The sequence below is a fragment of the Cydia strobilella genome, chromosome Z (assembly GCF_947568885.1).
Source record: "Cydia strobilella chromosome Z, ilCydStro3.1, whole genome shotgun sequence".
Classification (NCBI taxonomy): Eukaryota; Metazoa; Arthropoda; class Insecta; order Lepidoptera; family Tortricidae; genus Cydia; species Cydia strobilella.
The window spans coordinates 49,818,136-49,844,814 of record NC_086068.1 but is presented as its reverse complement, the minus strand read 5'-3'; the positions used below and the strand labels follow the sequence as shown (position 1 = coordinate 49,844,814).

Below are 26,679 nucleotides of genomic sequence, written 5' to 3'. Positions count from 1 at the left end.
TTGCATATCGGGATTAAATTGATTCCTAATAAACAATGTTAAAATTTAAAAAAAAAATGTTAAAATAATGTTAAAATTAATTAAAATTATTAAATAAACAAGCACATGTCATTTAATACGGATCGACTTATAGCTATTGCAAGTCAATAAATATTTGGTACCTTTTGGACGCCAATGACCGATATATACGCATTGCAGTTTCAACGCCAGTGACCGATTAATCGGTCATAGACCACAGAGCAACATAGACCTACATGCATATCGTATGCATAATGTTCAATTTTAGTTTTGACACCTTTTGTGTTTGACACGGCGTCGAAAAGGTTAAGGGGCCGTAGTCGATTATGGAGCAAAAATTTAAAATTGATAGAATTAGTCGTTGAAATTATACACGTTTTGTTACGTAATATCTAAATAACAAGTATTGGTTTCTATTAGCACGTCTTCTCATCTTGTCTTTAAATAATCAGGTCGCGAGCGTGCGTCACCGGGGTAGGGGTAGTTTTTAAAAATTCATCAAAAATGTATGGTGGTAAATTATACAAATTGATGTATAAGAATAGTTTCAGCAAATGTTGTAGATTGTTTAAGTATCAAAATTCACTTGTCTTCAAAACAAGTCACTTGTTTTGAAGTATTTTCTAGAGAAAATTGATTTCGTCTAACTTTCATTTACACTACTTCAAAGTCATAATAATAAAAATGTAGTCTGATAAACGACAAGTACAGGATAAGTGTAATACAAAATTACCATGTTTAGCAGTCCAAACTTTACGAAATTTACAAATAAGAGCGTCAAAATCAGTGCTTTACGCGCGTTTACCTAAACGTCCATCAGAAAAGCCAACATTACTAATTTAGTGAGTCTGTTTTCAAAAATATGATCTGATAAAAGGTAAGATAAGAAGACGAGCTAATAGAAACCAGTACTTGTTATTTCAATTAGGTAACAAAAGGTGCACAATTTCACCGACTAAATCTATCAATTTTACATTTTTGCGACTAAAATCGACACCGGCCTCTTAATGTTTCTCTATATCCGAAAAATTCCTATGATTGTTCTAAATGTAAGTGTATATGAAATATAGACTGAACCTTTACAAGCGGTTCGTCGCGTCACACACATGCGCAGTGCGTAACCGTTGCAATGAGCTGATGTACCTACCGCTTAACTGAGACCATGAATCTAGTATAACTGGATCGGGTTTGTTATGGTTGACTTTGGTGTGATTGAAACAACGAATTAAAATAATATACTTAATAAAAATATTTATGGCGTAAAAGTCTGATAAACCTACTCAAGTAAAAATATTTTTCACCACAGCAGCTCGAACAAGGGTACTTTGCTACTTAAAAACTGTAAGCAAAATGCGATTATGCTTGATTCCGTTTTTTGTTCACTGTTGTGAGTGAGACAAAATTACATTCAAGTGACCTTTATATTCAAATGTCGTTCCAACATGCGGGGCCTAATAAAAGTTCGAAATACTTGGATTCTATCCTTTCTGTCCCTTTCACGTAGTTAGCAAAAAGGAAGAGACAAAAAAATTGATTATCATGCAAAATAAGTAATTATACATACTTTTAACAAGTTGACAAATAGTAGTATCCGCAATTAGGACCTTACAGTCCTTTTTTTTACAAAAAAAAGTTGTTGATTGAAGTGTCAAAGCCAAGTACAACAAGAGAGCAAAGTTTGATATTTACATCTCATGCGCTTTTGAGTCCCTTACTACGCTCAAGAATCTATTATAGAATCTTTCGCTTGCACGGGACTCAAAATAAGCACTCGAAGAAATATCAAACTTTGTTCTCTTGTTGTACAAATAACTATTGTCCGTTGCAGTAATTTTTACATGTGTTTGTTGGAATTTGAATTATTTGTTGAACGAACTAGTCCCCAACAAAGGTACCGACTACTATAAACCACCTCGCTACTACCATACAAACGGTCCCAGATAAGTGGTAGGGTAGTTGTGTAACAGTAACGTGAAGGAGACGTCGTGCTTTTAACGCTTTTCCCCGTTGATAAGGCATTCGTCACGTTCTGACTTCCGACAACTTTACTACATTGTGTGTTATCCACAGCGATAAGCGGTAGAGTGTCGGTAATAGTGGGGCAGGCTAGAAGTTGACTTGCGCGCGGTAATGTTTCTGGAACTTGTTGCTTTTAAGGGAGAGCTTCATCTGCCACTTGGCCTGCACGCGCTTCATGAAGTGGATGTCGCGCGCGTTCCTGCAACCACACCATAACCATGTACCAATAGCAAACTTACTAATAAAAAATATATACCAAATAATATTGTGAAAGCGATGTTTATCGTGATAGTAAAGTTAAGTTCAATAATTATGGAATTTATTATAATACCTTAATTTCTGTATAGAATTTCCTGTTAGAGTAATATTTTGATTCAAATACTGAAAACATAAATGATAACATACGATAATTATCCAGGATCTTGATAATTTCGAATCCTAATAGCGGGTCCACTTATTAATATGTATAAACTTTCCCCCATAATTGAGTAAGTTAAATATTTTAAGGAGTGAAGGAGCATACGATTTCATATTTTAACTAATACCCCTCTTCGCCGGATTGTGTCTGTTAAGATCAAATTGTATAAACATATTTTCTATAATATTAATATCCAAAGAGGCAAGTGAGGACTACGTTACGAATAGAGAAACGGCCGTCCAATTTCCTCTTAACCTATTAAACGTCACGCCTCTTAAATTAAACGCGCCATCAAGAACCTTATGAACTGTAACGGTGCGCGATGCGCGTCTGTAGAGGTGTTTGATTTGGCGTAAGGGTTAACGTAGGAAGCTAGGTATAGCTTACTTGGCCGCGAGCGCCTGGTCGCGCGGCGCCCAGCCGAGCGCGCGGTACACGCCCAGCAGCCGATGCAGCTTGCGGTCCGACTTCTTCACCAGCGCCCCGCTGTTGTGCGTCACGTTTTGCTTGTAGTATCTGAAAACAAGCTTACTGCTTACCACTCTTACTTTGACACAGACGAACAATTTTCGACGTAGTAGCTGTAATCGATATAATTAATCTTTATTTATTGGAGTAATTTCATGGATCACCTCTACTACAACATACACAATATAACACGCAGGCACCACACGTAGGCGTTCCCATTAACTCCCGTATTAATTTAGTGTGGGAGCGCGCCCGAATAATATGTTAGCTGCGTCCATATTTACGATCAGTACAATACAATACAGTAGTAGCTTGGCGGAGCAGGCTTTAGGTTACTTTTCCCTCATGTCGTTGCAGACATGGATATATTTGGTATCAGTACATTCAGTATGATGTCCTGAACAAATATATGAGATGACAAGCGCGAAAGTGGTGGAGGTAGTTGCTGTGACGTCATAAAGTCGGGAGTACATTTTTTTTTTACTTTTTTCTTTTAAACATACCATGTGGGGTACCAAATGAAAGGGCTTTGTGAGTAGATCACAAATATATAACATACTGTAACATTTTCACTACTTGGTCTAACAAATTATTAGAAAACGTTCAAAAATTTCACAATCCACCGGTGACTTGGAAGTTGAACTGCTCTAAATTGAAAATGACTGAATGGATTATTCTAAAATACATACCAAGTGACTGTGAATATCCTCTATATAATGTTAAAAAATAATTAACTAGATATATCCAAAAATAAAAGAGTACATCGAGTTTAATAACAGTATAATTTTCTGTAACATTAAACTGCAGCTATTATTAAAACAAGCCAGAAATTTAAAGTTTTTAATATGTGCATTGTACCTGTACTCACCTATGGATGCCAAACTTGGGCACTTACGAAAAAACAAGAAAAAAGGCTCGCTACATGTCAAAACAACATGGAAAGAAGCGTGTTAAACATTAAACTCAAGGATAGAGTAAATTTGTCCATAATTAGAGCCAGATCAAAGTGTGGGAGAGTAGTCAAAAAGGTCAAGCAACAGAAGTGGCGGTGGACCGGTCACATCATCAAAGAAGGGCTAGAAAAGTGGACAAGAGACCTTATAGAGTGGTACACAAGGGGGCACAAAAGGAAGAGAGGAAAGCCTACTCGTAGATGGTCGGATGACTTTAAAAGGATAGGCGGAGTGGACTGGACCAGGAAAGCAAGAGACCGCGATACCTGGAAGGACTTGGACGAGGCCTATGTCGGAGGACAAGCTGAAGTTGTCGATGGGAACTAGAAAATAGTAAATAGTAATATATATATAATTGTAGAGAAAAATAAGGTATATTTTTAAGTAGATTGTTACAAAACTTCAGAAATAAAGGCTATTTTTATTTATTTATTTTATTATTATTAAAACAAATAAAAAACCTGACTGTTTACATATTTCTTTGAAATGGTCTTTTCACTAGCTTTCATTCGGTACCCATATTGCTGTAGTAAGAAAAAAAAACAATCCCCCCCCCCTCCCTTTTTTCATTAGCGGGCGCACTTTTTAAAATTTATTTAACCTATGTCACTGCCACAATTCTAACGAATTCAATCACACATCATATGTAAAAACCGTCCAGTCGTCTGGGCTGTAGGGCGTGCCAAATCCTTAATGTCTAAACAATATATATCTACATAAAAATGATATTCCGCAAGTAGCAAATTAAAAATGAAATATATTATATGCTAATCCGTCAAGTGGACGAAAACTCTTGGACGGAAACTAGCGCAATGACCCTACCAATTAAAAATGCACCCATGTGTGCTGACCTCGCACCCTTCGTAAACCTTTCATAATGCGGTGTCTGTGTACTCTGTGGACTGTGGTCAACAATTAGGCTCAGGGCTTGCTTTAATCATTATTACTCTTTAAGACTTAGTTTTATGTAAACAAGTTAAACACACTCGCTTCAATAGCTACATATATTATAGCCTAAAATTCGCACTGTTTTCACGGATTTTATCAAAGCACAACCGCGCATACATCCATCATCTTCCTAACCTATTAAATACTAACATCATACAGAAAGTGTTGAATAAGGGTATTACAGAAATAATTTACCTTATGTACCTAATTAATGTACTTTTATCATCCTATCAATTGGTTAAAATATAACGATTGCGTAAAGTGCCCCGTTCTTTGTTGTGACTAAATTGATAAAAACTTACGTGTTACGCAATAGTTACGTAACATTGTGTAACAAAATTACTCATACATACAATAACATTTACTTGAATTGTTAATGATTGGTAATACGTTACTAATAGATACCACACAAGTTTTTCAGACACATTATTTTTCTTACTTAAGAAATTCGATTAATCCAGTCCACTTGTAAATTAATTGTTATAATCATGATGATTAAGCATTTCTTAGTGTCAACGAAAAGCAATTTTTATACGAGTTATTGTAAACGATACACACATATGCAAGCGGAGATTTGGGTACTTAAGTTTTTTTTACCGTTCGTCGCCAAAAGGTTTGGGGGAGCCCCTGTTTTATACAGAGGTGCGAAGAGAGTAGAGAGTGACTGTACATTTTTTAATATTATATGTAGAACACACAAGAGCGTAGCAACGAATTATTATCGTATTTCATCCATCTCTTAATCCCAATGATCAATAGCAAATGCTGTAGAGTTTACAAGGAAATTCGGGGCATGCAAAAATATAAGGGCAATGTTGCTTTAACTCTACATCACTTTACCAAGTGCTAGTTTGAGACTAAGGTAAATAATGAGGATTAACGCGCGAAGCTTAACGGACATGGTGCTGCCATTAATAAAAACGTGTCATTACAAACCTACACCGAATCTAAATAAGTAATAAGCAGACTTTTTTTCCTGATAGTTAACATCATTTATAAATTGTGGATTTTAAAGCATCAGATTACGCGTCAAAAGTATCTGCCATTCTCTAAAAGTTGAACAAATAAATATATATCTCTATATGTAGAGCAATCAGGCTGTAACAGATACTTTAGAACGCGAACTGTAGAGATTTATCTTTATTTGAAAACTAATTCCAGGGGTGTTAGGGTGGCATACTTTAGGCGCGGGTATCATACGGCGCGATTCGGGAAATTAATTAGAGATTCACTAGATTTGAAATAGTAAAGATATGTGACGTCCTACGGGTAAAGGTACCTTATGGCGGTTGGCGCTTACGCTATTATTAACGCCGCTCTAATTAATATTGGATGGCGCTTACGTCGCATAGCGCTGCAATAACTTGCGGCGCTATGCGACGTAAGCGCCAGCTGCCATAAGGTACCTTTTGCCGTGGAACGTCACATATCTTCTCTAATTCATTTCCCGAATCGCACCGATACTCTACTATTGATGCTGAATGTATATGCAGCAGTTTAGAAAATGATCGTGCCAATTGATCAACAATAATCATTTCTATACCCACCTAAGGGCGGTATTTACACCTGTCCAATTTATTTGTCCAATGTGTATTTTGTCTCACATTTTGCTTAATGAGAGAGTGAGACGCAATGACATTGGACAGATGGAATACCACCTTTAGCAGCAAAGCACACATTATATCAACCAATACCTAAACCACCTAAAGCATAACACAACAAGAAAATAATTACGAACGTTGCTACTTATGTGTCCGAAAAAGCAAAAAAATAACAAAAATCTATAGCACCCTAATACACGTGCACAGGTTTGATGCTAGAAAGACATCGACCTTATGTATATAGTTATATATGATGTTATTGTTTTTATATTTGTTCGCCAAGGTGAACGATGTACTTTTTTATACGTTGAAGAAACCACTTTACATAGCACTTTTTCCATTCTGATTTTGGTATACACAACGTGCATTATGTACGCTAAAATTTGGTGGTAACTACTGGGGATAAATTTTTCCATCTTTTCCCAATTTCCCATTAGTTACCAGTGGTAAAACATGGGCAAAAAAATCCCAGTAGGTACCACTGGTAACAACTTGGTGGTAACTAGTGGGAATAACCCATATAAGCTATTTAAATGAAATTCAAAATGCAGCCAGTTTGCTTCTAAAGTATCCTCCTTGCACGCCGCGTCGAAAGAAAACATCTTTTTTTCCGTATGTGTGTGGGAATGCCGCACTTTTCGTGCCTTTGTGTGTCATACATAATAAAGCACTTTTAAAGCATGTGCATTATACATTTTTTGTATCATACCTCATAAGGGACCGATGGCCAACAGTAACACCCGATGGTAGCACCAACTGGAAATCATCACCTTCCAGTGTCGCCGGGCCTTCCACCTCCTCATCCACATCCATGTCTTCATCCCCTTCCTTCTGATCAGGGTATGAGGCACTGTTAAAAAAGATGCTTTACATGACCATATCTAGTATTAGTAAATTTGTTGAAACTACAGGTTTCTTGTACTTCAGGAAAGTGCTATATAGGAGGAGTCCATTTTTATTAGTTCCCTAAGATGTTTTCTAAGTAACCCTATCAAACTAAATCACCAAGAAGAAACACTTGGAGAATAGGCTAGAGTCGGTCATGAACTAAGAACTGTTAAGAATGAAATCCCGTGATGGACCGAAAGGAACTATATGTTTTTGCACACTCTTAACTGATCTTTAGGTCCTTTAGTTCAGTGGGATTGGAGAGAGCTTGACTGAGTGAAACAGAAAACGGACGGAACGAAACGGTTCACAATGTCGCTGGCACAAGTGCGTACGAGATGAAAGAACGACGTGACACGCCAAAGCCCGAAAAGTATGAAAGAAAATCAAATATTTTTCTATATATTTGTTTTTTTTATTGTGTTAAGGTGTTTTATATCAATATATATTTATTTCAGACCAAATTACAGTCTATATTTGTTAGATAAGCCCAGTAAAACCTACTTATATCTATGTTAGTTTATCCTAATCCTATCCCAATAATAACTTATTTACAATCTTGGAGCTTGAAGGAATACTTTGGAGCATGCAACAACACCCAATGTCGTTTGAAAGGGTTATCTAGTCTCTCTCCTATTGCCGCTAAGAAACTTTTGATGCTGCCTAGCATGCGACACATCTAGGAGGCTACTCATTAATGTTTAATATCAACATATCACATCATACACCTTGAATTATATTCAGATACCAAAGATTGGAATAAAAATTGAGTGTTTAACCGATTCCTATGCATTCCCTGCTCTCAACAACCGAACTGAACTAAAGGAACTAAAAGACCGAACTAGTTTGTTTGACCGACCCACCGACCGAACGCGGAGCACTCTCTGTAGTGAACGAGCAGGCACAAGCCTAATAAAGAAATGTGGTTGATATGACACTTATTTTTCTAAGCTTGAAAAAAAAGAACAGGCCTATGTTTACCTATAGTCATAATAGTCTGCATATTCTGCCAAAGCCACACCTTCATGTAGCATCTTGCAGTGGCCTTTGTCCACCATATGTCCACGGGCAGCTTCCATCGAGTAGAATGTACGACCAGTCTCATTACACCAAAGGCACATATATCCTTGAGAGATCTGAAATAATATAGTACATATACTTGTATATGTAAACATGTTGATGGAACACTGGAACAGTAAGGGTCGGTTGCACACAACCATCCATAAATAATTATGGGATGACAACTGCCACTGCGTTTAACTAATGTTGATCAGATTGTTAATTGTGCATGGTAAAACATGCAACCTACCCAAAATCAGACATTCGGGAGAACTACCACTGTAACTTGTATGAATAAGCAACTAGTTATATTGAAGTCTTTGTAATGATCAGTATGGTAATAAGCAGGCAAGCAAATTCTATGTATCCAGTAATCATCAAGCCATCAACGCTTAAGCTTTATTTTAGAATTTCTTGAAAAACAAAATCACCAAACTTAGCAAAACACAAGTCTAATTTTATTTACTAAAATGACAACTAGGTATAGAATATGTAAATTAATTTATGTTGAATGAGTTACCTTCTCTCCTAAGTACAGCAGTAGACATCGGACATCAACACAGTACTCCACATCGGGAATGAAGAATGAATGTGCCTCAGACATGTGTTTTAAATTCTTCACCATGCTCTTGCTGTGGTGAGAGCAAAACAGACAATCTTGTGGCTTGATGAGTGAATCACTACCTTTAATGCGGCATTCATCCCACTCATCAGAATCAAGCTGAAAATGAAAAATATTCAAATAAGTACAACTTATAAATAATTTTATTTTATGTTGTAAAAAGCTGATTTGTGGCCGAACTAAGCAGCTATAGGATATCCAATATTAGGATTAGGATCTCATTACTCTGCCCTGACTATGCTTTGTGATTGCATTCCTGCCATGCCTGATGATCAGAAGGTGCTATTGTTTAGTGTATATTGTGCTGTTGAGTACAAGTTGAATATACCTCCTCTATTTCTGACGCTGTTTCGGCATCTTCGTCTCCGGACCCATGAGTATTGACGAGTGTAAACTTAACCCTATCATCAGAGCTTTTAGCTGATCCTGCAGCTTGCGGCGGGTCTACCTTTACGAAACTATCTGTATCAGAGTGGTTACTGTGCTCAGACACGTCCTGAGCTTTCTCTTGCGCTAACTTGTGCTTCTTGCTGTTCAGGTGGTTGTTGTAAGCGTTGGTCGTATTGAATAACTTTGAGCAACACTTGCAATAATGTGAATCATCACGGTTCTCGTCCTGCGCCTGCTCCCTGTGTTCCTTCACTCGCGTTTCGAACTCTTCCAAGGTTACAGAGGGAATCGCGGCAACCTTCCTCTTCAAATTATATCGGTGCCAGTCAGACTTGTAATGTTCCCGCTGCAATTCTGGGCTTTTGAACAACGCTTGGCAGGTGATGCACGAAAATGAATCAGGCATGGTTATCACGGTAAGAAAGATCACAGCTCTATGAACACTTTTGGGTAGAAGGGAAAATTATTTCTTTGTATTTCCAAATAAAGAACGTATAGAACAGGAACACGCTACACACGCTTATCGTACGGAATGATTGATATTTTTGATAAGGTCAACGTGGTGTGGTTGGTACCACGTTGGTGACGTTGGTACAATCTTTGGTCTAAGCATGAATTCTAAGGCCCCATACGCACGAGAGATATCGCTTTCTCGCTCTTACTTAGGGGTGTGACGAACACGCAACGCTTTTTAAGCTCTCGTGCGTATGGGGCCTAAGGCCTCATAATCACGAGCGCTTTTTCAACGCGCGTTAAAAAAGCGCCTGTATCCCCTCCCGCACGCTAAATTTGATTTAACGGCCAACGCTTAGTCGAAAATCAAACAACGCTTGATAAAAAGCGCCACCGCCATCATGTGAATAAATATAGTTCGTCAAAGGATTGTCTCATTTCAAACATAGACAGAGGGAATCATACTATCTTTGTCTTACATTAGTACTAGCACCCAAAAGAAAAGGATGAGTATAAGTTTTTTGTTCTTATTTACTGACAATTTGGTTTGACCAACTATCCACATGTATCCATTTGTGTCATTATAGTGTCATTCAAACGCTTTATTAACGCGCGTCGAAAAAGCGCTCTTGCTTATAAGGCCTAACGTACTATAGGGTATTTGACAACATTAAAAATATATAACGAATTGCTGTCATCCTGAAAGATAATAAACTAATAAAGTATATTTCACTATATTTGAATGTAAATTATGTTTAGTTTTAAATTTTAAATTAAATTATTTTTTGAAATTTCATCAGGGACGTGAACGCGCTGTGATTGGTCAACGCTCGGATGACGTCACACGCGGGTAAACATTCTTGATTGCCTTAAGTGTTTTAACTGTTTTATTTGTATTTAGTTAATTTTAGTTATTGTTCCACAGTTTTCTGATATATTCCGATTTATCCGTATATCTGGTAGCACAATATTCATAAGAATATCAAAATGGAGCCGAAATATGTGAAAGCTGATAGCGGCAACCTACCAGACATAGACGCATTAATGGTTGCACTTTTCTTTAAAGATAATCCGGATTACTATGCTGCGGAACATAAAATTTAAAAACAGCTGTGTGAGTATACGTAGAAATTGTTTATTTACGAACACTTCGATTTCGATGAAACGAATACGACGACGATATATATATAGAATACGATGACGAGAATAGTATCTCCATACTGCACTTTAGTTTGAAAGAAAAAGTATGCTATGCGAATTATTGCGATTCGATTCGATTCGCCTCGGCGAGTCTAGTGGACGCCAGCCTTTAATGTATAGAAGGCGAATAATTGCGATTCGATTCGCTTCGGCGAGTCTAATGGACGCCAGCCTTAACTGTGTAAACCAAGTCTATAGGCTATTTGACTAATTTTTGAAAATGGTTTTAATTGATTGTTTATGACTTAATAATTACACTACATTGATATTTCCGTGAAATTTCCTGTACTAAATATAAAAAAAACAATGTTAAAGTTTATTTATTTTGAACGCGCCTTAAACGCTGTTTTTGCAAAGGGGCTAATCACGTGACACGTGTGACGTCACACGCGAGTAAACTCAGTCAATGACCTTAGTAAATCTTATGGTCTATGTGCATTGAATTGATTATTTCACTGTAAAATGGTATATAAATGGTGTATAGTGCCGCAATGTTCAAGTACGACTATAAAAAATCCAGATAAATTGTTTATTTCCGTTCCAACGAATCCCAAAAAAAGAAAAATGTGGTTAAAACTAGCGGGGAAGAGACCTAAAGAGCATTTTAGCGCATACAAATGTTTTTATGTGTGAAGACCACTTTGATGTAAGTAATATTTAACTGTAAATAAATATGGTAGTTAAAGCAGCGCATTTTGTTGTATTTAACGAAACAAGATCTAGGTATTTAATGTTACATAAGCTCATAACATAGCTCTTTCAGCATTAGTAGGTAGTTAGTAGCATACTTTTTCTTTCAAACTAAAGTGCAGTATGGAGATACTATTCTCGTCATCGTATTCGATATATATATATATATATATATATCGTCGTCGTATTCGTATCATCGAAATCGAAATGTTCGTAAATAAACAATTTCTACGTTTACTCACACAGCTGTTTTTACATTTCTAAGTTCCGCAGCATAGTAATCCGGATTAGCTTTAAAGAAAAGTGCAACCATTAATGCGTCTATGTCTGATAGATTGCCGCTATCAGCTTTCACATATTTCGGCTCCATTTTGAGATTCTTATGAATATTGTGCTACCAGATATACGGATAAATCGGAATATATCAGAAAACTGTGGAACAATAACTAAAATTAACTAAATACAAATAAAACAGTTAAAACACTCAAGGCAATCAAGAATGTTTACCCGCGTGTGACGTCATCCGAGCGTTGACCAATCACAGAGCGTTCACGTCCCTGATGAAATTTCAAAAAATATTAAATTTTCTTTCGTTTATATTCCAAAAACTAAACATAATTTACATTCTAGTACAGTGAAATATACTTTAATAGTTTATTATCTTTCAGGATGACAGCAATTCGTTATATATTTTAAATGTTGTCAAATACCCTATTATGTAATCTGTGCTCTTGCCAAACTATAGATGGCACCATAGTGCGCAAGTTTGTTAGCTATAGATTGTCAAGGGACTGTCTCATTTCAATCATAGACAGAGAGAATCATACTATCTTTGTCTTACACTAGTACTAGCACCTAAAAGAAAAGGATGAGTATAGTTTTCTTTGTTCCTATTTACTGACAAGATTTGCTTGACCAACTATACTTGACAGCTACTCACCAACTGTCACCAACAGATACAGATGGCTGACATTACAAGTTCCGAATTTTATTGCTCTCAGCAACTCTCAGTTAAGTCAGTCAGAAGTCAGAAACGTCAAAATATGGTCAAAATCCTTTGATCAAAATGACATTTAATTGATTACATTTTGTTTGATGCATGAACAATATCCTGAATTAAGTATCCTGTTGATGATTATACCGTGGAGTTGATAAATACTGTAAAATAACGTAGATTATTTGTTTTCTTTTTGGTACTTTACAAGCGTAAAGGAAAATGTCTATTATGTTGGAACCTGAAAAGGTAGACGATGGATACTTTACCCCTGTCGCAAGGTAAACACAACTATAAATTATAATAAATCGTTTTTAATCAACACTATCCACTCCCCGAGTGTATTAATAACTATTGATATTATAATGTCGAATGCTTTTAGTTTGTGTGTCTCAAGCCTTAATTTAAATATTTTAAATGCCTGTTTCAGTACTACCTTGGCAAGCATTTTTAAAGAAGATTCCAGTAATGAGGCAGCAGTTAATCCTTCCCTCAAATACAAACCTCCTCAACTAAAGAAGACTGAAGAGAGTAGTAAGCCTGATGATGCTAGTACTTCACGATGTGTAGTTTCATGCTCCATCATTGCTTATGAATGGTGAGTTGAATTTTTGGGTTTTATTACAACATAATGAACAGTTGAAGATGGCTGCCACGCGTAGGTATGACTTAAGACAGCAAGTGTGAGTGAGATGGCCCGCCTAATGATTAATTAGCATTAGCAACTCATTGATTTTAGTTACACATTGATTGATTGATTGGTATGTAGGACTTGTAATTAATAAATTAGCAGGCATATGTGTTTTACATTCTCTATTACCCAAAAAGCATTTCAATCTTTTAAATGGTTTATTTCAGGGTACAAGAAACCCACAAATGTAAAGGGAAGGTTGGTTTTGCTATTATGAAAATAGTAAAAAGTGGTTTGTCTAAAATGATACTTTACAGCCCAGATAAATCTACACTATCCTGCACTACAATCACACCACAGCTAGAAGTAACTATATCATCAGGAGCCATGATATCATACTATGATGATCATAATAAATATTGGGGGTTGTGTTTTAATGACAAAAATATTGAAAAAGTCAAAGAACTATTAAAAAAAGAAAATGTTGCTATAAAGCCTTATGTAAGTCCTGAATTTAAACCTGATGTAGAAATACTTGAGAGTGGTGAAGCCACTAAGGAAACTGGAAATAGTAGTACAACAGAGGATAGCACTGCCATGTCTGCCACATTACAGATTGATAAAGCCTCCATTCTGAACAGGATTGCTAATGTAGGCCATGCAATATTACCATCATTACCAGGAAGTCCTGTAAAAAAACCAACTTCAATAGAAGTAACAAACACTCCCAACCGGCATGGTTCAGCAGATCAATCGAAAGTTTTACCAGATGTCAGCATTAGAAAAGAACATGATAATATATCAATGCCAGACATCAATAAAAGTATTGCAGTACAGGCAGGTCAAAATAATGGTGAAGCAAACAACAGGAATGAATGTGTTCAAACAACAGTAACAACCTCTCTACCTTTAGTCAATAATCAAATATTTACTTATGTAAATGGATATATGGTACCATTGCATATGCAGGTGCCTGTCATAGATAATATTAATGGTGCTGACACTTGTGCAGAAATAGAACTCATCGTACACAAGCTTACTCATCTAAAGAGTGTTGTAAGGACAATGGAAACAAAACAATCACAAAACATGGGAAATTCTCAAAGTGACCAAGTTTTTAAGAAGATATCTGATTTGGAACAGTTGATCAGAGAAAAGGATGAAACCATTAAGCACCTTGAAAATGTGAAACAGGAACTAACTGACCGTGTAAATAGCTTGAAAGAACAAGTACAAAAAACAAACCAGGATTTAGAAAGGAATACAAAGATTCTTGACAATGAGGAGCATATGCTCATAAACAGAAAGATTAAAACTCTTATGAACAATACATTCCATTCACTTGCCAGCAATTTTGACAATGAAGTTAATTATACTGGGAACTATGTAAAAGGAATATTAGCAGCTGATATAAAAAAAAATACAATTGACTCATTAGTAAATTTGTTTCCCAATGATGCAAGTAATTCCAACAAAGGAGTTGATTAAGCTAATTTAGACATTTGGCTTTATATGTAGGTGTATACTTACATTACTTACTGAGAATTAAGTCTGAACTACCTTTACCACAACATGAACATCTTTCATCCATTCATCTATTTATCTCTATCACTCTGGCATATTGAAAGGATAAACGGGCAAATGGAATGAGTTATCGAAGAATTTAGCTTGATTTGAAATTGAAGCAATGCAATAGATTTGATAGAAACATTTGAAATATAAAATTATATATTTTCCCAAAATTTTGTTTTTGGTCAATCTTAAAATTTACAATAATATTTAAAATTAGTTGTCTTACGCGTCATTAGGGTAGGGTTCTTTTGGGAGAAATATTCACACATAGAAACACTCATGGTCATGGTGTGCCACATGACACATGACTTGCAATAACGTGACCTAATGAGATAATAAATAATAAGGGCCCTCCACACTCGTGCGCGATTCGCGGCGAGAAGCCGCGAACGCGAGTGTGGAGTCGGTTTCGCTGAATAGCGAACTAGACTCCACACTCACGTTCGCGGCTTCGCGCCGTGATTCGCGCATGAGTGTGGAGGGCCCTATGCAGTTCAAAATAATTCAAAGATAGGGAAGTGCAACACTGAAACTATAAGCAATAAGTATTCTAAGTTTACTCTAGGCTAAGAAATAACATGTACCTAATTACCTATTCAAGATTTTTTCGTAATTATGTACCCTATTTAACTATTTAAGATAATAAACTGGAAATCTTATTTGTTTTGTGTTTAGATATGAACCTACCAATAAAATTTATACAGATTTATTGTTAACTGAAATAAATGCCATATACTAAGAAAAAGTGACCAAGGCCTCCAGTGCCCCAGGCTGGAAACGAACCAGCGTCCTCTGCTATCGCTATCGCGGCAGGTGCCTGGACTGGACGTGGACTGGAGGCCTTGTTCACTTTCTAGGGTTCCGTACCCAAAGGGTAAAAACGGGGCCCTATTACTAAGACTGCTCTGTCCGTCTGTCTGTCACCAGGCTGTATCTCACGAAGCGTGATAGCTAGACAGTTGAAATTTTCACAGATGATGTATTTCTGTTGCCACCATAACAACAAATACTAAAAAGTACGGAACCCTCGGTGCGCGAGGCCGACTCGCACTTGGCCGGTTTTTCTTAGTATATGACATTTATTTCAGTTTATAATTATATAGTAGTGTTTCTGCTTGAAATAAAAACAAATTAAAATATTTTCTGAAAATAATTTAATTTGTTATAATACTTATAATAAGATTTATTGTTATTATATAAATAAAAGATACTGCACATTAAAATCGTACAAATCCAAGACATAAATATTGGGTTGAATACAGATGTCTTTTTTTGGTTTTTATTTTCTGACAATTTGGTTTGACCAGCTATAGGTACATTTTACGGTAGTCTTTTTCAGGATAATTTCTGCTAAGAGGAACAGAGAAAGATATAATGTATTTCCCCGTCCCTTTTGGCAGCAATATAGGACAGTGTGTCTGGCGAAAGGATAATCTGATTAAATGGTCCGATCAAATCAGGCCGTTCTGACGCAAACGCTAATTTGGCTCGCCGGTTTCGACCTCCGATTATGACCGTTATTACCGATAAATTGGAGGTGCCGACGCAAGAATACCAATTTGTGACGCTACTTTTTTTCGTTTGGAGGCATTTTTTTTACTTTGAGGGCTCAAATATCACCATAAATATAAAATTAGAGATTAACGCCATAATCATTTCTGACCAAATCGGTCGATTTGATCATCCCGCCTGGACTCCACTTAAATGAGCAACTGGTTGAACTGGTGCATGACTGCATGTAGCTTGCGCATGTTGAGATGTGGGGTGACATGCGCGATATCATGGTCCTTGATATTATTGATTGTCGTAGTATAAATTACACTCCTACCTTGCAGTCCGCCTCGCAGGACTGCGGAGCAGGATATAGCTCACACACTAGACGGGCATTTGAAGCTACCTAACGAACCTAACCTACCTACCTATTGATTTAATGTAATTTTGGATTCCCATTTTGTAGCCAGTTACAAAACTTATTTACCAAACAATTCCACTCTGGCCCAATTCGTAACTGGCTACATACAAGGAATTTTAAATTCCTGTTTTGTAGCTAGTTACCAAATTTAGTTACCAAGCGGTAACACGCTGGCCCAATACGTAACCGGCTTCAAATTAACTGGGAATCTTGATTCCCATTCTGTAGCTGGTTACGAAATTTTGGTTACCAAACGGTACTAAATAAAGGGAGTACTCGTACCTATGAACTGAAATAATTCTAAAACAAAAAAAAATCTTAGGCATTGTTAAGTAATTTGCATGAACGGTAATTTATTTAATACAATCGGAGTCGTTACTAAAATATGATTCAAATTTTAGATCGCAACAGACTAGCATTTGTAGTAACAATATCCGTATGAATTTAGTTAATAAAGTCTATACGATTTCAGTAAATTTCTATACTATAATAGATTAGGGTTTTGTTAAGTTTTGTCCAAACAAAAGCTAATCTAACATCTGAACCATATCAGTATAGCCTTTGTAAATACGCGACCGGACAACCCTTTCAATGGGCGTCCCTTAAACACGGCTAACACATTGAAAGACTTTCCCTTTTGATCTGCAAGCCCATTCATACCCCTACCTTTGACTAACCCTTATCGAAAAGCTAACCAAAAATAAGGCTAGCCCTTAATAAGGTTTCCCTTTGCGTGAAAGAGACAGGATTAGTATATATCTACGCTAGTGTATGAAAAGGAAAGAAAATACGTGCCTAGTCAAAGAACGCCGCCGTCGCCGCCGACGATCGCTCGGATTCGAAGTAATGTGTGCTTTATGAACGAGGTAGACGACTTAAATTAGCACGCTTATATGCTAAAAGGGAAGCCCTTTATAAGGCTAACCCTTATAAGCAATATGCAAGGTGTTGGTGAGCGGATGATAAGGGTTTTGTAAGGGTATTTGGGCTACCGATTACACAAATGTGTGTACACAAATATAAGGGTTTTTAAAAGCAAAATGAAGGGTTTCGTCTGGCAAAGGATATGGTGAGTTAAGCCTTATGCTATACCCTTATAAAACCCGGATAAGGGATAGCGGGCCGGTCCCTGGTTCTTACTTGAACGCACCTTTAAAGCCCTCCACACTCATGCGCGAATCATGGCGCGATGCCGCGATCGCGATTCGCGCATGAGTGTGGAGGACCCTTAATAGGAGGTATGGTTTTAACTATTGTGTGGACATGTCAAAGTGCCAACTGCCAAATTTGACAATGATATATTATTACCGACCATTGCATACATTGAGTACAAATATAAGTTGATATTATTTTGTAGTGTTATCTTATTATATTGCAAATAGTACGAGTACGAGTCTCAAAAATCAGGAGTGTTTTGTTGCCATTTAGACGTCATTGGTGGTACAGGCCCTAGCCGCCAGATCAAAGAAAGTTCACAACTTAAATTATCCTACTATTACTTCTTTTACTTTTGTTTCCTCTATTTTCTTTCTCCTGATTTTCATATTTTAGACACTAACTATGTGGTTTGTGTCGTAAAACAATTTGAATAATTAAAATATTGTTGGAAACTGAACATTCCACATAAAACTATGGAGGAATTAAAAAGTTCTCTTACTCAATACAATGAGCAAGTAAGTATTATAAAACTCTTATTAAATGTTTCAGAAATCCTTTACTTATTCCTAAATATATCTGCTGTCGGGACGACTGACAATATATTTACATTATGTCAAGTCATACAAAAAACAATAAAATATAATAGACCCCTGTCCCTGGCTTACGTAGATTATGAAAAAGCGTTTGACTCAGTAGACATTGGGCTATCACACAATCCCCCAGGCCACATTGATGAGATTAATAGCGATCCTGAGAAACCTCTACAAAACAGCCATGTACTATGACAGTTCAGCTCAAGAGGAAAACAGATCCTATCCCAATTAGGAGAGGAGTGCGTCAAGGAGACATAATCTCGCCAAAGCTGTTTACAAATGCCTCGGAAGACATTTTTAAAATGAAAAGAGTATAGAGGTATAAATGTCGATGGTGTAAGCCCCAATTATCTCCGCTATGCAGATGACATCGTCATCATGTCCGAAAATGCACACGACCTACAACATAAGCTGGAGGAACTGTATGCTGCATCGCTAAGTGTTGGGTTGAAACTGAATATGGATAAAACAAAGATTATGGCAACAGGAGACTTATCCCAAAGCCCCATATCATTGGATATCCAGCCTTTAGAACAAGCAAATAAGGCTGGGGGCGGACTCGATTATGGGCAGAGATTCGCTGGAGGATACAGATGAGCTGGGCTGCCTTTGGTAAACTGAAGAATGTGTTCCAGTTTGTAGTTCCTAATTGTAGTTTAAGCAAATGCTCACTGCATTTGCTGTGGCTTATTTCTTAATATTTAATCTTATTTTAAATACAATGAAAATGTAATGTTTGTTGCAGTTAAGTATGGTCAATACAGCTTTATTAGAAGCAACAGATAGTAAGAAAGAATCACTTCTGGCTCTGCAGTCTGACTTGCATCAATTAATACAGCTCACCCAGGAAAGCATAGATGCCATCATTGCCAAGGAAACAAGCATCTCAACACAGCCTCAACAGCAGAATGAAATAGGTGATCTGGATGATGAATATTCCCTATTCATGGTAAGATTACCTCTAGGAAGAAAAGGTAGAAATGTGGCATGAGGATGTCACTTAGCCTTGTGCCGCCCAATGTGCACTACAATGTACACTCTGTTTCACTGGATTTTTTATCCTTGATCATCACATACTCTACATAGTATAAAACAAAGTCGCTTCCTGCTGTCTGTCCCTATGTATACTTAGATCTTTAAAACTATGCAACGGATTTTGATGCGGATTTATTAAATAGGTAGAGTGATTCAATAGGAAGGTTTATATGTATTATACATCAGCATTGCACCCGTGCGAAGCTGGGGCGGGTCGCTAGTTAAAACATACAAAGTACCATTTCTTTTATCTCATTACCACTCACTCACTCATTATCACTGAATATTTTAATAATGTGAGCATGTAACATAGGTTATTTTAGCGAGTAAGCTAAAAATGAAAAATTGGCATGACTTATTTAAGTCTAGATATATGGACCTGTATATATTAGCCTTAGATCTGTAAGTACTATATATATAGGTTATAGGTTTTCGCGAGCTTGGTTTCCGCAACTCGACGTCATATCTATTGCATAGAAAGATTTATGATTATGATTAAATTTTCGTACAAATGAAATTCAACGCAATATATAATATAACAATTTAAACTTCCTTAGCAAAAAATTTGTATGGTGGGTAAGCCTACAATACGGTGCATTATACCATTTTTTGTGGCTGACATATTTATGCACTTGCAAATTTACTTTACCAAACAAGTTGAGTCTTTCTGGCCCAAATTGGTGATCATAATTTTATATTCATCAACACACAATTAGTGTTGGTTACGACTCAAGTCCTTTGACTCCTCTGCTTTAAGACTCAACCACACTCAACTGTGTTTTTCAGACTCATAATTAAGTCGAAACTCAAGTTATTTCAAGTACTTTTTAGGCGCCCTAGGCTGTTAGAAATATTAGTCCTTCTTAGACGTTCCTGCTGCTTGCTTATAATATAAACCAACAATGGCATTAGGATTTAGGTGCTTATGTGTTTTAAAATTGTTTACAGAAAGAAATGGCAGCCAGTGGTGCTTATGAAGAAGATACTTCACAAGGAAAACCTGGGAGCTCTAAGGATGCTGTGACATCAAAAGACAATGATGATGAAAGTGATATTGAGGTAAGTAAGCTTCAGTATGCAAGGGCTTATGACATTACCTTGATAAATTAGTATTATTTATTATTGTTGTCAGTCAATTTAAAAATGCAAGACTGCAGGATATTCTTATAGTACTTAGAAGGTATTTTTTTGTATTTATTTTATGTACCAACATATAGCAAACCAATTTAGTTTCTGGGCCACTTTTTATTAAATTGCAATGATAATTGCGGAAAAAAGCCCTTTGGCAAAGACGCTCTTCAAATAATAATAAAGTGGTGAGGAATATATAGTAATTTTCACTATGATATGGTACAAAATGGCACAGAATACAGATTGCTTGACTGTGTCTTGTGTTGTGTCATATTGCAATACATGTTGCTTTAAGTTTATAAGATACATGCTATAATTCTATTAGTCCGTTTTTGTGTGTACATTAACAAAACATAGAAACAGAGCACCTTTGATTATGCCTAGTGCACTTTCTGACACACCCTAGGCTAGGCTACATGCCACTATCGCTCACTGCTCACTGAAACTGAAAGCACGACAGACAGTATACTCTTCTCACTTTGCATTGCATTGCCTTGCATGCAATTGAAGAAAAATATAACTACAGTTATCAAATTACAACATGCTGCAATTAGCCCATTTCCCAATTGTATACAGGATGAATTAGCAACTTTACTTGGGATGAAGTGTGCAGTGTACCATACACACAAATGGGGCGGACAACCCACCCTTCACAATGCAATGGTCAGCTCAGTGGTGCCAAGGCAAGACGAGGACCGCTTCAATGATCTTCAGGTTTGTTTTTTCGCACTAGTATAATGCTTTCTTCGAGATAAACAGGGAACTGAATCGCTAAGCACTTATCGCTGGCTCGCTGTTGATTAATAAATCGTCGTTATGTAAAACTTGAAAAACTGCTTCCCTTATAAAACTGCCTAAACACTTACCCCCTTATTCATAAACGTCTACTAAAGTTGACAAGCCGCTAATAATCGGATGTCCCTCTCCGACGTATTGTTATGATGGAAAGGGACAAACGATTATTAGCGGCTTGTCAACTTCAGTAGACGTTTATGAATAAGGGGGTTATGTTATTCGCCAGGTGCGCGTGTTGTTTACGCATCCCACTCACGCTGAGATGCTGCCGTGCCCGTTCTATCTAGACGGCGAATGCCGATTCGATGACGAACAATGTAGGTGAGTCAGTGATAGAAGAAAAACCAGTATAGCTACTTTCTAGTTGATACCCTTAAATGCTAATCATAATTCAATTTCTAGATATTCTCATGGATCCATTGTACACTTATCCAATTTGAAAGATTCAATTGAACCAGATTTTGATGGCATAAAAGTTGGCAGCAGGGTCCTTTTAAAGTTAAAGCCACCGGATGGTGAGGTTTGTATACTTCCATCCTCATATTATATAATTTGGTGATAAAACAAACAGTCAAACCATCGTGATCCTAAATCCTTCATACTTATAACGTGTATACATGTCCAGGACACGAGTTTAACAAAGAAGTCAAGTGAGAAATACCACTTATGGCACAGAGCTGTTGTGAAAAGCGTTGACGAAGAAAAGAGGACATGTATGGTGAAACTCGAGAGTGGTGTCAAAACTGGAGAAAAGAGGAAGTGTGGCGACGAGTGTTTGGTCAATTTCGAGGAGATGTTCCCTTTGACTGGTAAGAGCATAGTCGAGAGCGCTATCCATGTTTACTTTTTACCGGCCTTTCCAATTCCAACAAGGAAGCGCTAACACGTAGGACACGTAGGTATGTACTTAGCACATTTGATTTAATTTAGGCTACAATAAGGCCTCCAATGGTTGCACATTCAATTTAATTTAGGCTACAATAAGGCCTCCAATGGTCGCACATTTAATTTAATTTAGGCTACAATAAGGCCTCCAATGGTCCGCCACTGGCTATGATCATTACTGTATTTTCTGTGGTGCTACATGCCAGCTATCTATAAATTTACATATGTCAGTATGACAATATGAAAAACTGGATGTTGGAGTGGTGAACCCTTAACCATGGAGTCTTTAATATTTTCAGTGTATGATTCAGACTCGGACTCTGACGAAAGCCTGAGCGACACGGAGTACCCCGAGAGCAAGGCGCCGCGGCCGGACGACGGCACTAGAGCGCTCTTGGTGGGAAAGAGCCTAGAAAACAACGCTCCTGCCATGGGCGAATGGGAGCGACATACTAGAGTAAGTATATTAGACATTTGTACTTATTTCCAAGTAAGATATACTCTTAAATAAATTGGGAATAGCATGTACAATCACAATCAGATAAATCGGAGTGGCCAAGTTATTCACAAATATCTGAACACAGCCTCTATTATGAAGACGTTGAAGTACATGTTCAGATAGTTTTGAGCAAATTATCTGCTCCGATATATCTGATGGCGACTGTACTTTGTACAGCATTAATGCTCACATCACATGGCAACCCGAAACTGACAGTGGAAGGTCTGTATGCCACTTTATCTTTCCCGGTCGCTAGATAAGACCAATGAGGATATAATAAGATAGAGCGGTACTGTCATAGTAAATTTTGTAACCACTGTAAATTCACTGCCATCTATCGACATACTTTAAAACTAAAAATGAAGATTTAAAAAAATACGTTAAAATGTATTTAAATATGGATAAATTATTTTTTTATTTGCATTAATTATTTTTATATGATTTTGACCCATGTTCTTTCACTGGTATGCGTTAAAATTATAAATAACAAACGAAACAGTCAACGCCCTCTATACGAGTGTAGGCCAAAACTAGTGGCGCCATCTGATCGAGAGTCAAATTTTCGTGATTTTCGAGGCACGTTTTTTCCTTAGACTGTATCCATCTATTACGGAGTTATATCTATCTTTGATAAGACTGAGTCGACTGTCCAGTGGCGCCCTCATTAGGGAAAATATGTTTTCTAATAAACAAATTCATTTCTGTATAATGCAGTATATTAATGTTGTAGTCCTACTGATTCCTTAACTTTTGATCTTTCGCATAGTTTTATTTTGCTTATTTTTTGCTTTATCAACTAAATGCCAAATGGTGAACACATTTTTCCGTTTAGGTGATCAAGTCAAAAGTAAGTAATAAAACTATGTATAACATCACATAGATCAAAAATTGGGGAATAAGTAGGACAACAATATTAATATACTGATTTATACAAAAATTTATTGGTTTATAAGAAAACACAATTCCCCTAATGAGGGCGTCACTGGACCGATGACTCAGTGTTAAACACTGCTTCGAGCAATCTTGTGTAACTCGGGGCGTAATAATATTGCAAACTTGAGTCTAAATTGCTCCGGCAAGCCGTCGCGATTTGACTACTCTCGTTTGCAATATTTTACTTACGCCCCATGTTGCACATGTACTAGTCCATAATTGATCTAAAGTTATTGAGTGCTATTACATTGTATTGCACACAACTGTACGGTACGATGTTTAACAGGGTATAGGGTCGAAGCTGATGCTGGCGATGGGCTACGTGCCGGGCGCGGGGCTGGGCGCGGCGGGCGAGGGCCGCGTGCGGCCCGTGGAGGCACGAGCCGTGCCGCGCGGCCGCAGCCTCGATCACTGCATGGCGCTCTCCGAGAAACTCGCTACTCAGGATCCTCTTAAGGTATACTTATCGAGTCATTTTTAATAGACTTAATTTTTATCAAAAACTTTTAATATTCACTACAAAAACACCGACTGTCAGTAACATGCACTGACATATCAAATGTTCTAGGCAATCTCTAGTCTAAGCACCGATTCCGTACTCTTTGGTATTAGAATAGAACCCCTTGTTGTTTCAACCGACGTGTTTTCATTCATCTTAGGGCTTGCAACCTCTGTACCACTACCGGCCCTTATAATACTAGACTCAACTAGGGCTTTTAGTTTGTCTACTAATAGTCATTTTTAATCCCGCAGGTAGAGCAAAGACTAAAAAAATTGCAAAAAAAAGAAGAGGAACGCAATAAAAGAGCCTACGAACGAGAACAGGATAAAGAAAGAAGAAACGTATTTAATTTCATCAACAAAACTCTTGGTGACCAATCTATACAAGCCGAAACAGCGCCGCCTGCAATCGACATTAAGCAATCTTCGAGCAAAGACTTGAGTATAGAACAATTTAAAATAACTGAAGACACAAAGAAGATTGAAAAGGAAATAAGCAAGTTACACAGCTTCCTGTGCAGACATTCAGCGGGCTCCGAAGGCTACAAGCGAGTTAACTCACAGATTATTGAAAAGAATGCAGAACTGAACATTTTGAAGAAAAAAGATCAACAAATAGCTAAGGAACAAAACCATAGAAAAGATAAACGGAAAATGACAGTTTTTTAACATTGTGACAATGTTTTTAATATTGTGATTTGAATAATGTGGTCACTGGAATTTAAATCGTGTTATGAAATAGTACAATTGGTACACTCAGCGTCAAATACTCTGTAGCAGAAAGTGGCCAAATAGTTCGGTACACCATCACTGGCGCATGTGGCGTGTTTTAAAGCTACTATGCGCCTGCGAGCCTCGTCCCTGGTGCGACGCGTCCGCACCAGCTCCAACAGCCTCCTAGAAATGATTGCGGACAAGTTTTGTCCTTATATCACAATTTGCTGCGGACTTCATACGCCCGGCAGCACTGTGGTAAACACATTGAGAAATAGATGAAGGGTGTCAATGTGTTTACCACGGTTACCTACCTTAACGTAATTTTTTGTAATTTTTGTTTAATGTTATCGTGTTAATGTTTGTGTTTTGTTTAATGTTTGTATTATGTACTTATGAGTCACAGGTACTCGAAATAAATTAATTTTATTTTTTTAATTTAATTTACTACATATAACTTGCTTCCTGCTGTCTGTCTGTCTGTCCCTATGTATGCTTAGATCTTAAAAACTATGCAACGGATTTTGATGTTTTTTTTAAATAGATAGTGATTCAAGAGGAAGGTTTATATGTATAATAAATCAGCATTTCACCTATGCGAAGCCGGGGCGGGTCGCTAGTACCAAACATATGGTGTACCGAACTATTTGACTACTTTGGTTGCTACAAAGTATTCAACGCTGAGTGTACTCTAGAATAAAATTATTTGACATTTATTCTCGTCTTTTATCACACTCTTTCGAAGAATTGCCCGTAGTACATCGTAACTGTAATCAGCCCGGTCCCAGATTAAGAAACTTCCAAGATAAGTGAATTCTAGAAACGTATTATTACTTTTCTAAGAAATTGCGTTACTACGTAGTTTGACGCATTACCTACTGTTCCGAGTACATTCAGTCCTCGGAGACGCCATGTCTGTAATTTGCTGTACAAAAAAGTGCCAATTTTTGCGGGGGAGGGGAACGTCAAATGTATACGTAACGTCAAAATAGCCATGTCAGATAAACGTCTGTCCATACATTGTGTATGACCATTGGCCGACTATTTTCGACAGAGGGGAACGCCTGTTAATGGCTACTCCGTTTGGTTATATCCTCCTAGTTCGAGTCATACAGATTTAAAACAACATTATTTACATAATCCATGAAGGGTTGTATACAGTGCGTAGCCAATTTGCATCGTGCAATCGTTAACGCTCCGTTGCGAACGACACGAAACTGTCACTGTCGCACTAGTGTGGAAGAGTGATGACTACGCTACGCTACGGAGCGTTATGTTAACGATTGGTACGTTGGCTACGCGCCCTGAATTCGGTCAATTTTTCATTTCCTAAAGAATGCCAAAATAACCATGGGTTGCCCTAATAAGCAGGCTTAGGCACAAGTTCGACGCTCCGGCCATAACCTAAATTATTTACAGGAAGTTTAGTGTAGTAACGTTAGCAATCGTGATGACTTAATAAGCTTTTATAACTATTTTTACAATGCATGTGCTCGAAAAGAGCGTTTTCACTTCTCATGCTCGTAAAGTTCTCCTTTGTGCTAGATGTAGGCTGCACAAAATGCTACTTTTATGCTCTAGTGCACAAAGTAATATTTT

At 37.2% G+C, this 26,679-nt stretch overlaps 3 protein-coding genes and 2 long non-coding RNA genes across 5 annotated transcripts in view; 4 read left to right on the top strand and 1 right to left on the bottom strand.

Annotated features, from left to right (window-relative positions):
• Positions 1-26,679, top strand: part of LOC134753987 (uncharacterized) — a 234,832-nt gene that overhangs the window by 112,519 nt on the left and 95,634 nt on the right. The window lies entirely within an intron of this gene.
• Positions 1-26,679, top strand: part of LOC134753988 (uncharacterized) — a 146,518-nt gene that overhangs the window by 55,487 nt on the left and 64,352 nt on the right. The gene's annotated exons all lie outside the window — the stretch shown is intronic.
• On the bottom strand, positions 1,313-9,904 carry LOC134753962 (cytoplasmic 60S subunit biogenesis factor ZNF622). Its single transcript, XM_063689997.1, has 6 exons — positions 9,323-9,904; positions 8,893-9,093; positions 8,295-8,449; positions 7,135-7,275; positions 2,843-2,971; positions 1,313-2,236 (listed from the first exon to the last, which is right to left on the bottom strand). The coding sequence occupies exons 1-6, from the start codon at positions 9,788-9,790 to the stop codon at positions 2,125-2,127; spliced, it is 1,206 nt and encodes a 401-aa protein (XP_063546067.1). The 5' UTR covers positions 9,791-9,904; the 3' UTR covers positions 1,313-2,124.
• On the top strand, positions 12,770-15,338 carry LOC134753959 (uncharacterized). Its single transcript, XM_063689992.1, has 3 exons — positions 12,770-13,002; positions 13,152-13,319; positions 13,580-15,338. The coding sequence occupies exons 1-3, from the start codon at positions 12,944-12,946 to the stop codon at positions 14,838-14,840; spliced, it is 1,488 nt and encodes a 495-aa protein (XP_063546062.1). The 5' UTR covers positions 12,770-12,943; the 3' UTR covers positions 14,841-15,338.
• On the top strand, positions 18,239-25,175 carry LOC134753952 (zinc finger CCCH-type with G patch domain-containing protein). The gene is made up of 10 exons (XM_063689985.1): positions 18,239-18,509; positions 19,333-19,536; positions 20,571-20,681; positions 21,330-21,467; positions 21,775-21,869; positions 21,951-22,068; positions 22,174-22,357; positions 22,733-22,890; positions 24,152-24,322; positions 24,619-25,175. The coding sequence occupies exons 1-10, from the start codon at positions 18,468-18,470 to the stop codon at positions 25,033-25,035; spliced, it is 1,638 nt and encodes a 545-aa protein (XP_063546055.1). The 5' UTR covers positions 18,239-18,467; the 3' UTR covers positions 25,036-25,175.